Genomic DNA, 13616 nt, shown 5'->3' with positions numbered 1-13616 from the left:
ATAAAGCTACATTGCAGGTTTGATCTCCATCAGAGCACATACAAGAGTCAACCTGAGAGGGCGTGGGTGAGTGGACAACAGATCGATGCTCCTCTCTCTCACTTCCTCTTTCTCTCCCTGCTACAATAAATGAATGAATAAATAAAATCTAAAAAACAAACATTTTTTACCCTCGGCTGTGGGGCTCCAGGGAAAGTTGAGGAGACTGTTACTGGGTCCCTTGCTGGGTCCCTCTTGCCCCACCCACAGACCTCACCTTTCCTGAGGTGAGCACCTCTCCCCAGTCTGTACTGGATGAGGGGACTGCAGAGGCCCCACTTTCTTGCCCCATTTACCCGCCTGAACTCACACACTGCAGAGGAGTCTGTTGCCTGAGCCTGTGGAATTGACTCCCTGAAAGGGATCTCAAGGAGGAATCTGAGGAGATCAGGGACAAGCTGTGTGGTTCTGGGGCAGATCATTTCCCTTCCCCATCCAATGCAGACTGGGGGGGGGGCCTGGCTCTGTGTCCACTGTAGCTCAGCTAGCTGCCTGCCGGCCTGGAGTGCCTTGCCAATGGCAGCAGCAGTAAGAGTCCTCCACTGGTGACCTGGGGCACCCAGACCTGCACTGCCTTAGAAGCAGAGCCTCCAGCAGGCTGGAGTGGTCTGCTGTTCCTGCAGCCAGAGTAGTGGTGTCCCAACCCCCACAGCAGCCCCACAGCCCCACTGAGGAAGAACCATTAGCTGCACCCTGCTGACTCCCGATCAGCCCAGCGGCTGACCTTGTGCTGCTCAGTGTTGCCCACTGGGCTCCCCAGTGCAGAGGAGTCCTCTGGAGCTATGGGCAGACTCTGGGAAACATTGAGGTGGGTGGTTCTTGCAGATAGTGGGAGGGGGAGCATTTTATCACACCCTCCCAACCAGTGCCACTGTCCCTGTGCAGAGCATGCCCTTCACAGAGTCAAACCCTGGTCAGTGTGGGCCCCATGCACGCCCAGCCAGGTGGTGGCTGACCTTGGTGTCAGACTTTTGCTGAGTGGCTTCAAACCCAGGAAAACTCAGGAATGGCGCCAGTGTGAATCTATTAATTAATTTGGGGAACACCACTTCCCCTACCTGGTGACTCACTGAGAGCCCCCCTTAAGCAGCTCACTGACTGCCAGAGGTTCTTTCCGGAACTGAGCCTCACAGCTGACAAGTGAAAGCACAGCCTGGGGGGCCTGTGGTTTGCTAACATCACCCTAGGCTCAGGGCTGGTGGAAGGCCTTAGCGCTGAGCTGAGTCCCTTCCACGCACACCTAGGTCCGATAGCCACAAACTGCAGATTGCTTTGTAGCTCCAAACAGGTAGACCAGGGCCTGTCTCTGGTAGTGCCTGACATTGATCGACACTGGATCAACCAACAAAACCAGGGGTTCAAACCACAACAGAACACAGTAAGTATCAGAGATTGTGCTGCAAGAATCTAAACACAACATTGTTTTCTTATTTTATTTTTGCATTTTTCCGAAGCTGGAAACAGGGAGGCAGTCAGACAGACTCCCGCATGCACCCGACTGGGATCCACTCAGCATGCCCACCAGGGGGTGATGCTCTGCCCATCTGGGGCATCGCTCTGCAGCGACCAGAGCCATTCTAGTGCCTGAGGTAGAGGCCATGGAGCCATCCTCAGCACCCAGGCCAACTTTGCTCCAATGGAGCCTCGGCTGCAGGAGGGGAAGAGAGAGACAGAGAGGAAGGAGACGGGGAGGGGTGGAGAAGCAGATGGGCGCTTCTCCTGTGTGCCCTGGCCGGAATCAATCCCGGGACTCCTGCATGCCAGGCAACGCTCTACCACTGAGCCAACCGGCCAGGGCCAACATTGTTTTCTTTAGGGAAAAATGTTATTCTAATCCTTCTGTATTCTGTTGTCATCTGCTGGGGCACACCTTCAAGGTGATCAGGGAGTTCCAAAATGGCCAAATAGAATTTTTCATGTGTTCTATAGGCATGTTTTATCACAGCTGATTCAATTTAAATTGCTGACATTTCAGGTATTCAGTAAACCTGAACTAAGGTAAAATTCTTAAATTGATAAATCATATTATCTTATTAAAAACTGTTCACCACTGAATCATATTGTATTCTATGATTGAGGATTATTCTAGAACATTTTTTCCTGCAGTTAAATATTGTCTCAATTTTTTTGTTTGCTTAGTTTGCAGAAACTAATTCGAGTTCATTTCATATGTCCACAGCTGTTTTTCCTCATATCTCCAATAGTTGTTCAATACAGTTATCAGGTAATCTGTTAGATTAAGGTAAAATTCTAATAAAATCTAAAGTAAGATTCGTAATTTTGTTTTTCATCGCATGGAAAACATTTAAATATTTATTGTTGGTCATCTGAATAGCCATACTCTAGTGAGAGGAGGGGAGAAAAGTAGATTTAGCTTAAGAGACCCAGGAAAATTTACCATGCTGCTAGATAACTGTTTCTGTTAGTTTATAACTCAGTGGTCTCTTTGCATTATTTATAAGTGGCTCATTTTATCAGTTTAAATCCTGATCAAAGATCCATTTTATAAACTATCTAAAAGTAATCTATAATACATTTCTCTCCACCATATACGCTAATCTCAACAGATGTCTCAACATTTTATTCACAATTAAATGTGAAATAACTACACAATACTTAAATTTTAACAGTACTACTGTTTTTGACTTGGCAGTGTTTTTAACTGTATTTGGGATTATTATGATAATTATGTATTTAAATGAAGAAAAATAAAATTAAATGACATGTTTATAATACACAGTATATGTGCCAATGTTTAAAAATTCAACAACATAATGAAAGGGCTTTACACTTCTGGAGACCAAATAAATTGCTACTGAAGAAGGAAGCACCCTTCCTACAGGAAGGACCTGTGGACACATGTCTCTCAGCTGAATAAATACAGTCTTAACCACATGGAGTCAGCTTGTAAAAAACTATTTTGGAGTCAAATGGATAAATTTTTTATCAGTTAACATTCAGTAAAACTTTGACAAGTTACATTCGTTACATTCAGTAGATTTTCCACAAAGATGAAAATAGTGCATAATTTAGGTGAGACTTGAACATATTTAAGCATTATAAACCTACTGCTGAGTCTAGGTAATTTAAATAGGACATTGTAGCTACTCTAGTTATTATTTTAAAAGTAGATGCTGTTACTTACTAATATCACATTATTCTTCTTGGCTCTTTGTTGCATGAGAGGAACAGAGAGAGAGAAAGCGAGAAGAAAGGAAAGGAGAAATAAAGGAATAAAGGCAGGAGGGAACAATGGTGACCTCACTACCTTTATGCACTAACAGATGAGGATATACAGTGTTACCTTGAGATACGAACAGACCAACATACGAATTTTTTAAGATATGAGCTGCGACTCGGTCTGTATTTTGTTCGAGATCCGAGCAAAATTCTGAGATAGAGTTGTGATTCGGGAAGCTGCCGGTAGTTGGCACATTGGCAGACGGGTCCAGTATCGGCAGTTTGATATACGAGTTGACTGACTTATGAGCTCGGTTACAGAACGAATTAAATTCGCATCTCAAGGTACCACTGTAATGGGAGCAGCAGCATTACAGTTGTGCTTCCAGTAACTTCCCAGCAGAGGTTTGCTTTCCTGTGCACACTTCCTGTTTTACACCTGTGTGTTTCAAGTCATTTGGTAGGAGTCCAGTGGGAAAAACCATGGATGCAGACAGTATATAGCAGTCAAGTCCGCATTTTGAGAAGTCAGACATCCATTACCGCTGTAGGAACATGAACACAGCTTTGGAAAACACAACAGACAGCAGCATGAAACAGTTTAAAGGCAGACAGTGTTTTAATTTGTTCATCTTAAAAAAAAAATGCTTGAACAACATAAGGCACTTAAGACAGGAATTCTTTCTCCAGCTCATAGATAGATGGCTGGCTGTTCCTGCTCTTCATCCTGCACAAGGGCACCGTGTAGTCTCTGCTCTGGCCCTCCAAGTCAGCATCCAGCAGGGAAGGCACAAGTGGTACGGCTCTGTCCTTGGCACCGCGGGAACAGTTTGGGGCCTGTGCCTGCTGAGGCTCTGTTCTTCCTGGGAAAGCCTGGGGGGCATCCGCTGGGCCGGTCAGGGAGGGGGGGCAAGGCAGAGGCACAGCAGTGAGAGCTCTTTGTTTTCCTGGTGTGGCCTCGCTTGGCAGATGACTGTGAGGACTGCAGGCGGGGTGAGGCAGCCCCCACACCCACTCGGGTGGCAATGCAGGGGCGCCTGTGACACCAGCTGGTGGAGAGAGCAAAAGACAGTGTGCGTTCAGAAAGACTGTGACATCTAAAACAATGAATATCAAGAAAAATAACTAGGATGACAGTTCAATTAGGTAATCACTTGAAAGAGTTTCCATAAAGAGACCTGAACACAAACTTTTTAAAACTGTTAGGACATAATGCTTGTTTGATTTCTCATGGAAAATTACTGCAAAGCTGGAAAGAGGGCTTTGAACTATGGAACCTACATCTGCAACAGGAGCTAAGTCATCATTGAAGTGCTCGTGCCAGCGATCAATGAAATTGCTTCACAAATAGGGCAGCTTCCAAAGCTGATTAGATTGGATTTTAAAAATGATCGTTAATATAATTAACTTTACTTTCAGACTATGGTTTGAAGAAACCAATGAAAGAGCAGAGCGGTCAGGTTTTCACATGTTATCCATTTCCTGTTTGTTCTGAAGAACTAATGATTTATTACCACTTAACCAAATAATTATTGGCTAATAATTAAGAGTGGAAAAAGAATGGTTTCCTACAGATCATGTATCATAGAAATGTACACTTGAAACCTATATAAGCTTATTAACTAATGTCACCCCCCAAAATTTAATTAAAATAAAAAGAATGGTTTCCATTGGGATTATTGTGCTAGGATTTCTCCTTGTACAATTATAAATTACCAATATTTCATTGTGTTACAAAGAGTAATAAATCAATGTATTGAAAGGCAATAGACAATAATCTTAAAAAAATCATATCCAGGTGTAATAATTAACGAAAAGAGGGAGAGAAAAGGTGAAAAGAATGAAAGTACTTCATGTCTTAATATACATTATAACCAACCCTAGAGTAACACATTAAAATGAAAAATGTAAGTTTTCAATACTCAGGACAGATCTACCAGGTAGCTGTCATTATGTAAAATGTAGAAGAAGTCACTGACAACCTCACAAACCCTACTATGCTGTTTACTTTTTTTCAGTAAACCTGTTAAACTCCATCTGAGCAGAGAGGCCAAGTGATGCAGCAGACAGGTAAGGAGGGGAGGCGAGATGCCCAGTGAGTTCCAGCTCTCCCACTAATTACTGGCTCAGATTTGGACAAACGATCTGTTTTCTCACCACAAGAGGATGCAGAGCAATTTATTCTCATCCTCGCTTTTTGTGTTAATGTGCTATTACATATTTAAGTTACTGAGGTTTAATTATATTTTTCCCAGGTCTAAATAAAAGAGTAGGGTGAAATCCAAAGGTCTGTGTGAACAGTGAAAACAAATTTGTAAATGTAATCACTGGGAAATGTGATCACTTGTTGGGCACGCAGACAAGGAGGTGACATTCTCATGTCTACAGGGCTGTCTGTGCCTTCGCCCACGTGCGACCTACCCGGGGCCTGAGAAACATTTCCATCGGACATGGTCCGTCTGTGACGAGCTGCTTTTTCCTCTGAAGAAACAGAAGGAGGCCCGTTCCCATGGTTCTGCTCTGAGCAGGGAGGACCCAGGTGTCTCCACACATTGCAATTGGCCTCAGGTCTCAGCGTGAAGGTTGGATCATGATGCCTTCCTTCAAACGCAGGCGAGAGATCTGGGGTGGGCACATCACGGTCACAAGTGATATGCATGGTGCCCTCAAACAAGTCTTCACCCTCTGCCTGCAGCAAGCACCTTGTGGAGAAAGAAGGCCTGGACAGAAGACCCAGGGTGCCGGGCTCCTGCTGGGTGGCAGGTGGCTGGGGGTGACTGGCAGCACCACTGCAGGGCCGGGGAGCCTGCTGCAGGATCCCATTGAGTTTCTTCTTTTCCTTCTTGGGCCCTGGGTCGTTGGCAGCCTGTGTTCTGGGCAGCTCTCTGACATCCAGGCCCAGCGCCACTGACGCCAGCAGCACAGCGCAGCCATACAGAGCAGACTCTGTTCTCCTTCTCAGGGGAGACCTGCTCAGGCTGCTGGTGGGAGTCACCTGCAGGGTGCCAGCAACAGGGCTCCCTGGGGCCTCCTCCGGGCTCTCAGCTTCCCACAGGCTCTCTCTCTGGCCATCTTTCCTCAGAGGTAAATCAACGTAGGCTGGACCAGGCAGTCTGGTTTGCTTTGGTTTTCGGTGTTCTGACCAATCAGTAATGAGTTTTGGCTCTTCACAGGCACCTAAACAAAGGTGAAGTCACACTCATGCTGTAGCATCTACAGTAAAAATCCTTCAAACTCCATGTAAAATAAAGCTAAAATCTAATAAATAAATATTCTAAATCAAAACGCATGGCTGAAACCTTTTCAGTTCAGCAAACCATTCACCCAGCAGGACTCTAAGGAACCCCAGGGTGCCCAGCAAGCCGACCCCCTGCTGTTTCCTGGCCTTTAGGAAATGGTTCCTCACTAGCATGGAAAATGAAATTATTGAAGAAACAAAGTGATCTACACACAGAAATGTGTATACTTATCCTCATCTAAATATACACATGTCAGGCTCCATCATCTAAAGCTCACCCATATGTAAAAGAACTGTCACACATCAGAGCAGTTGTTCCCAAAGTGTACTCCCTGGGCCATTCCACCTGCATCAAATAAAAACTAGTAAAAATGCAAGCTCCTGACCCACTGCAGACATGGACTCAGACATCCCAGGGCTGGAGCCCAGCAATCTTGAGCCTTTGCTCAAGTTTGGGAGCACTGCAGAAGAGGAGGATGCTCTAAAGAGTGTTTAGTCCCAAAGGGTAACAAATTCTACCAGCTGAAGTGGAAGAGATAATTCTCATGATTTAGGTTCTTAATGAGAGATGGGAACCACAAAGTCATACTATGGTACATAAATCAATCCACAACAGACCTCCAGTTACTTTTCTTGTTTTTCTTTTCTTCCCCCTCCCTTTCCCTCCCCTCCCTCCCTCCCTCCCTCCCTTCTCTTTCTCTCTTTTCTTTTTATTAAGTGAGAGGCATGGAGGCAGTGAGACATGCTCCCAAATGCAGCTCGACTGGAATCCACCTGGCAAACCCCCACCAGGTGATGCTCTGCCCATCTGGGGCTGCTGCTCTGTCGCTCAGTAACTGAGCTATTTTAGCACCTGAGTCGAGGCCATGAAGCCATCCTCAACACCCTGGGGCCAACTTGCTTGAACCATTCAAGCCATGGCTGCAGGACGGGGAGAGAGAGAAGGGGGACAAGGAGGGGTAGAAAAGCAGATGGTTGCTTCTCCTGTGTGCCCTGACCAAGAATCAAAAGCAGGACTTCCACATGCTGGGCCGACACTCTATTGCTGAGCCAACCAACCAGGGCCCAATTACTTTTTCACAATTACATCCTGTCTACACCTGAAACCTGCTGTATTACTGAGACAAGCTGGGATACCAGCTTTTCTTCTGCAAGGCCTGCTCTTCTAACAGGTGTCTCTTCTTCAGGGAGCCCCCCCCCTCCCCTTCCATCCACCCTCCATCTTTTCTGTGACACTGCTGACCCCAGCACTCTGTCACCTCATAAACTCTCTGTCAAAATACAACCTGATAGTAATCCTCCAGTCTAACACTTCCCGCATGTGATCTCAGATTCCTCAAGATCTGGAGCCCCTACAGCAGCATCCAGTCTCTTCCTTTCCCTAGTGTTACGTCACGGACATTGAGCATGCTTGCAGATGGCAAGCTCTGACCACACTGACCTTTATCTCATGAGGGATCTTCCCTGAGCAAAGCCTTTATTTTGCTGAACTGAATGCACATTGTACGTAAGAAATCACAAATTACCCATCCATCATTTAAACAAAGAGGGGAGATGCTATCGTCAAATGAAATCCATAGATTTCAAAGTATACTGTTTCCTAATGTGTGCTTCCATGCACCTTTACTGATGAGTACAACAGATACTTTTCCCCTCAAGTGGTCATGAACTTTGAGTGATCCAGCATAACCTTGCCCAGTCCTATTTATGATCAACAATAAGCCTTAGTAGCGCCCAAACTGAGGTAAATATAAGGAAGAGCCACAGAATATCAAGCAGTCCTTCGAGATTGATTTAGGCATTCAATAGATACCAAGTGCTTGCAAAGTTCCGGGCAAAGGGAGTATAGGGATGAACAAAATAGAAAAATTCCTTGACTTCACAGAGTTGACTTTCTAGCTTGTGGGGGACAGAGAACACAGGAATTGTAGGTGTTAATAAAGACAAATGAGTCAGATAAGAGCTATGAAAACAGAAATAGGTATTAAGTTAGAGGGATGGGACACGATACCACTTCCACTAAGGTGGTCAAGAAGGACTTGAACTACGCCATGAATGTTCAGAAGGATCTGGCCATACAGACAGGTGGTGGGAAAGGACCTTCAGGCATAAGAGACAAGTGTAATCCTTTTGCTCATTAACCCTCAAGGGAACTATAGAGTAAACAGACACTGAACTGAGTTACCAAATACATCCTTTTAATCCTCTGTCCTTTGCTGGAGTTTTTTGCTTTGTTTTTTTAACTTTCTTTATTGATTTTAGAGAGAGACAGAAACATCAATCTGTTCCTGAATGTGCCCTGACCAAGGATCAAACCAGCCATCTTTGCGTATCAGAACAATGTTCTAAATCAACTAGCTATCTGGCCAGGGCATGGAGGAATTATTAATAAGATCAAAATATATTCTAAGAAAGAAAAAAAGCAGAATGACTTCTCTGAGTAATTCTTCTATCCAGACAAAGGCAAATGATGAAAAATACACTATAGAAATACCAGTTTTAATACTATTAATTGTTCTTCATTAGTCTTCCCACAACATTTGACAATAAATCATAGAACCTCTTGCCTTCATAGGGAACAGTCCAGATACAATAATAAATCGACAAGCATTTATCCAGGAATGACAGAGCACCTGTCTCATGTATACTCAAATGTATTGCATATTAAATATTTGTTGAAACACATCCTCATGAAAATAGGAAAAGAAAACTGAACATGGATAACGAGTCATAAAGCACTTATAAAATTGAGCACAGCATCGATAATAAAGTAAAAAACACAACCCCACCACATTTTGCTAAGCATCTTTAATTTGCATGATCAAGTATAAATACCAATTTTCTTTTCTGTGGTGATAAACGATTCTAGAAGTTTTTCAACAATTTCCCTCCCTCTTCCACCTTTTAATATCTAAAAATTAAGTAGAAATGCTAAATATTAAAAATAATTATTACTCATTTAAATTATAGATTCCACTGTAATACTCTCCAAGCAGTAGCTTTTCACCTGCTGCACAAAATTTCACGTCAGAAGGTAGAAGACCTCTGCTTAATCTAGCAAAATTTCAGGGTGTTTACATGTTCATACTTACTATCTCTTACAGTAAATTAATTTGGTCCTACAAAATTAATTATGATACTAATTTTTCTGGTGAAGAACAGAAGTGATGAATTCCCATTAAGTAACGTGGAGCTAAATTACCTTTCACCTAACAGGACTGACAGGACAGGAAATAACTCGAGTAAAAGTAGAGGTACAAGAAATGCTACTTGCCAACCTTGCCCATGCTACTTGAATGGCCTTCCGAGACCAATACATCAAAGCTTCTAGACCACAATGAAGCTCAGTCTCCCTCAAACAAATCCTATTTTCTGACGCACATACCTGGCTGGTCCACGAATAATGATGCCAATGGCCTGGTTTTCGGATTTTTTATTAGAACAGTTGACCAAGGACTGTTGCCATCTGAGAGAGGTCTTACTCTACAAGAGAAAGATGTTTGTGTTAATATACTAGAACCACGTAACAAATTAGGTTTTGAGAAGTTAATAAAAGACAAATAAAACTTTAAAATGAGACAAAAAATATATCAGAGATTTTAACTAAGTAATAATTAATTTCATGTAAACTCATCCTAGAGATTAAAATCATATTCAGATAGTTGTATTCTGATTTCTTTGCAAACATTAAATCTGGCCAACAAGAAACTTAGAAGGCACTGCTGTTTGTCACAGCTCGTATGGGTCTCACACATGTACCTTTCTTTGCAATCAGCCCTTTCTTTCATTTGAATTGAATTCGGTCCCCAGGTACAACCTTTTTTCTTGAAATTCCTTTTTACATCTTCAAATTCTTCTTGTCGACAGACTGTGTTTCTTCCCCAAGTTTTATTGCTTTCATCAGAAGTCACTAAATAGACAGCATCACTCATTAACCAATTAAAAACATTTTAAAGCCCAATGACTAAAACCAGTTGTAAAACTGTTACCTTACTCAAAACATGTAAACAATGAAGACATAAAAGTAATAAAGAAATTATTTCTTTTACCCTACCGATGGTGAACTTCTTTCTAATAATAAAAACAGCACTCTGAAAAAATAAGTGCTCCAAGGTTACTATTCCTTCTGATGCTGTTTCTGAAAAAACATGCCAAGGATGTACAAGGGTGGCCTGTTCCTGGAATAAGAGGGGGCTTTGCAACTGACTGATTTTCCCACTATTTGATTCTATTCAACAACAGGGAAGAGACAGGTGTGCCCACAACCATAACATGTACCCTGAAACCTGAAATCCTCAGAGGATTAGTGAATTCTACTGCTTCTTATTCTCAAAGAGAATAAGATAGCACATAATACCAGTCATTAGAGTAAGCCAGAGGTAGCTTTAATAAGAAAAAATAGTAAGAAAACATTTTGCGCAAATATCAGAAGGTGCTCTTTTTAGCTCTTCGCATGCTAGTGAAATGCTCATGTTTTTATCTAAAGTCAAGCTTATTCTGAAAGGCTCTTCACTTTGATATTCTTAAAATAATCTCTGGGTAATTTTTTTGTTGCTCAAGGTCACTAAAATGCTTTCCATTCCTCTCAATATACATACTGTATTTTTTGCTCCATAACATGCACTTTTTTCCCCAAAAAGTGGAGGGGAAAATGCCCGTGCATCTTATGGAGCGAAAAATACAGTATTTTATTAAATATTTTAACACACCATTTGGTTCAGAATATTTTTTTTCTTATTTTCCTCCTTAAAACCCTAGGTGTGTCTTATGGTCAGGTCCATCTTATGGAGCGAAAAATACGGTAATTTATCCTTCCTTTTAGTTTGTAGGCTGTATTTTACTTCTTACAATGTCTTCATAATCAATTTTTCTCATTCAAGTTTACCATCTTTGGTCCTGGGGAAAGGTGCCAGATGACATATATAACTCATAATGAGTCAGGTGTGCAAATAAGAGTACTCTGATGTGCCCAAGACAGAATGGTCACATGAAGTTTGGGCAATTACAAATATTTGCCAATGTTATCAAAAAAGCCAACAGTGAGAGATCTTAAAGCCATTAAAAGCTTCAGAGTAAGAATAACAATAAAAGCAATGATCACAACAGCAAGCTAGGACCTGCAGAACTCTTACCACCTACCCGGCACCATTCTAGGTGCTTCATACCCACCTGACCTTTTTAACTATTACTGTCCCCATTCTGTGTGTGCGACATGCTGTTCTGTCTGCTCCAACTCCTGACAACCTCATGAAAGAGTGATGTCCACATGCCCCGCCCGCATCAGCCCTCTCAGTCCTTTCCTGCACAGCTCCCGCCCATGTCACAGAAACAGCATCTGAGGTACAGCGAAGTTAGGTAGCCTGTGCAACATCACAGCACAGTGGAGCCAGAGCTGGGGCTTAGCCACACTCTGATCTGCACTCTGTACTGAATCAAGAAAACACCAGGATGCACGCCTGCACAAGCCAGTGACTGGAGGAGACACAGGCACAAAGCTGAGAGAGAGTGAGCTGTTGGGCATCCTGGGGTCAGAAAGAAAAAGACCAAGCTGTAGGTTAAAGAACATGAAGGAGCATTTCTTGCACACAGAGCTGGCCCTGCTTGGAATATCTGAATTCCAGTGTCTTCATATGGCACTTCAGAGAGGGAATGCTGAGGACCAGCGCGTTCATGGGAAGGGGAGAGGCTCCCTGAGCTAGCTTCATCTCAGCCCTGCACAGTTCGAATTTATTTGAAATGCTTAACATATTCAATTTAATGAGTGCAAATCTTGGGCCTAGCCAGGTGTACCCAGATGCAGCTCCCACACTTCAGTAAGAATGAGATTCACAACTGAAGAACGTGAAGACTGGATTCTCATTCTTTGCTGGTGGAAATAAAAAATGATGCAGCCATGGAAGACAGTGCTGATGGTTTTTCCAAAACTAAACATCTCTTACCATGTGATCCAGCAATTGCCCTCCTTGGCATTTATCCAAAGGAGTTGAAAACATATGTCCGTACAAAACCCCGCATACAAATGGTTAAAGCAGCTTTATTTGCAATTTCCAAAACTTAAACTTGGAAACACCCATGAGGTCCCTCACTAGATGTTTGGGTAAATAAACTGTGGCACCTGAAGGTAATAGAATATGCTGAGTGCTAGAAAGACATGAGGGACCAAGCCATGAAAAGACACGGAGGAACCTTAAATGCCTATTGCTAAGTGAAAGAAGTCAACAAGAAAAGGCTGCATATTATTTTATGATTCCAATCATATGACCTTCTAGAAAAGACAAGCCTGACCAGGTGGTGGCGCAGTGGATAGAGCGTCGGACTGGGATGCGGAAGACCCAGGTTCGAAACCCTGAGGTTGCCAGCTTGAGCATGGGCTCATCTGGTTTGAGCAAATGCTCACCAGCTTGAGCCCAAGGTCGCTGGCTCCAGCAAGGGGTTACTCAGTCTGCTGAAGGCCCACGGTCAAGGCACGTATGAGAAAGCAATCCATGAACAATTAAGGTGTTGCAATGCACAATGAAAAACTAATGATTGATGCTTCTCATCTCTCCGTTCCTATCTGTCTGTCCCTGTCTATCCCTCTCTCTGATTCTCTCTCTGTCTCTGTAAAAAAAAAAAAAAAAAAAAAAAAAGACAAAACCACAGCCACAGTAAAAGGCTCAGTGGTTGGGTGGGGAGGAGCAATGACCAGTAGAGCACAGAGGATTTTAAGAGCAGTGAAAATAATCTGTGTAATAGCATAGTCATGAGCTGCATAATAATGTTACAGCCAATGATGTACCTCACATACAAAGATGGTTCCATAAGATTATAATGGAGATGAAGTTTCCTATCACCTAGTGATGTCATAGCCATCGTACCTTTGCAACCTAACGCTACTCAGTGTTTGTGGTGATGCTGGTATAAACACTCCGATTGCACTGCGAATCATATAAAAGTAAAGCACACACAATTATGGCACAGGCTGTGCCAGTAGGTTTGTGTAAGGGACTCGGCAATCAACGCAAATCTGCATGTCTCAGAACACGACCCCACTGCTGAGCAGCGCATGACCGTGGAATGGTGGATTCGTGTCGTTATAACCCATAGGATGTACAGCACCAACAGTCAACCCCAGTGTAAGTTTGCACTCTGGGTGATAATGACATGTTCATTCAGGTTT

At 43.1% G+C, this 13616-nt stretch overlaps 1 protein-coding gene across 2 annotated transcripts in view; it reads right to left on the bottom strand.

Moving 5' to 3' along the window:
* Positions 1 to 1489: 1489 nt before the first annotated feature.
* The window catches only part of MAP3K21 (mitogen-activated protein kinase kinase kinase 21), a 58338-nt gene continuing 46211 nt past the window's right edge, over positions 1490 to 13616 (bottom strand). The window contains exons 7-10 of one of the 2 annotated variants that reach the window (XM_066383326.1): positions 10217 to 10367; positions 9843 to 9940; positions 5641 to 6396; positions 1512 to 4268 (exon numbers count right to left, since the gene is read on the bottom strand). In XM_066383326.1, coding sequence (XP_066239423.1) covers positions 3886 to 4268; positions 5641 to 6396; positions 9843 to 9940; positions 10217 to 10367 — 1388 coding nt within the window. In that variant the 3' untranslated portion in view covers positions 1512 to 3885. Of the gene's footprint in view, positions 4269 to 5640; positions 6397 to 9842; positions 9941 to 10216; positions 10368 to 13616 lie in introns of both variants that reach the window. The other variant, XM_066383335.1, reaches the window with a different exon arrangement.

Source organism: Saccopteryx leptura, chromosome 1, assembly GCF_036850995.1.
Source record: "Saccopteryx leptura isolate mSacLep1 chromosome 1, mSacLep1_pri_phased_curated, whole genome shotgun sequence".
NCBI classification, from domain to species: Eukaryota; Metazoa; Chordata; class Mammalia; order Chiroptera; family Emballonuridae; genus Saccopteryx; species Saccopteryx leptura.
Note: the sequence above shows the minus strand (reverse complement) of the source record. Positions and strands in the feature narration are given on the sequence as shown.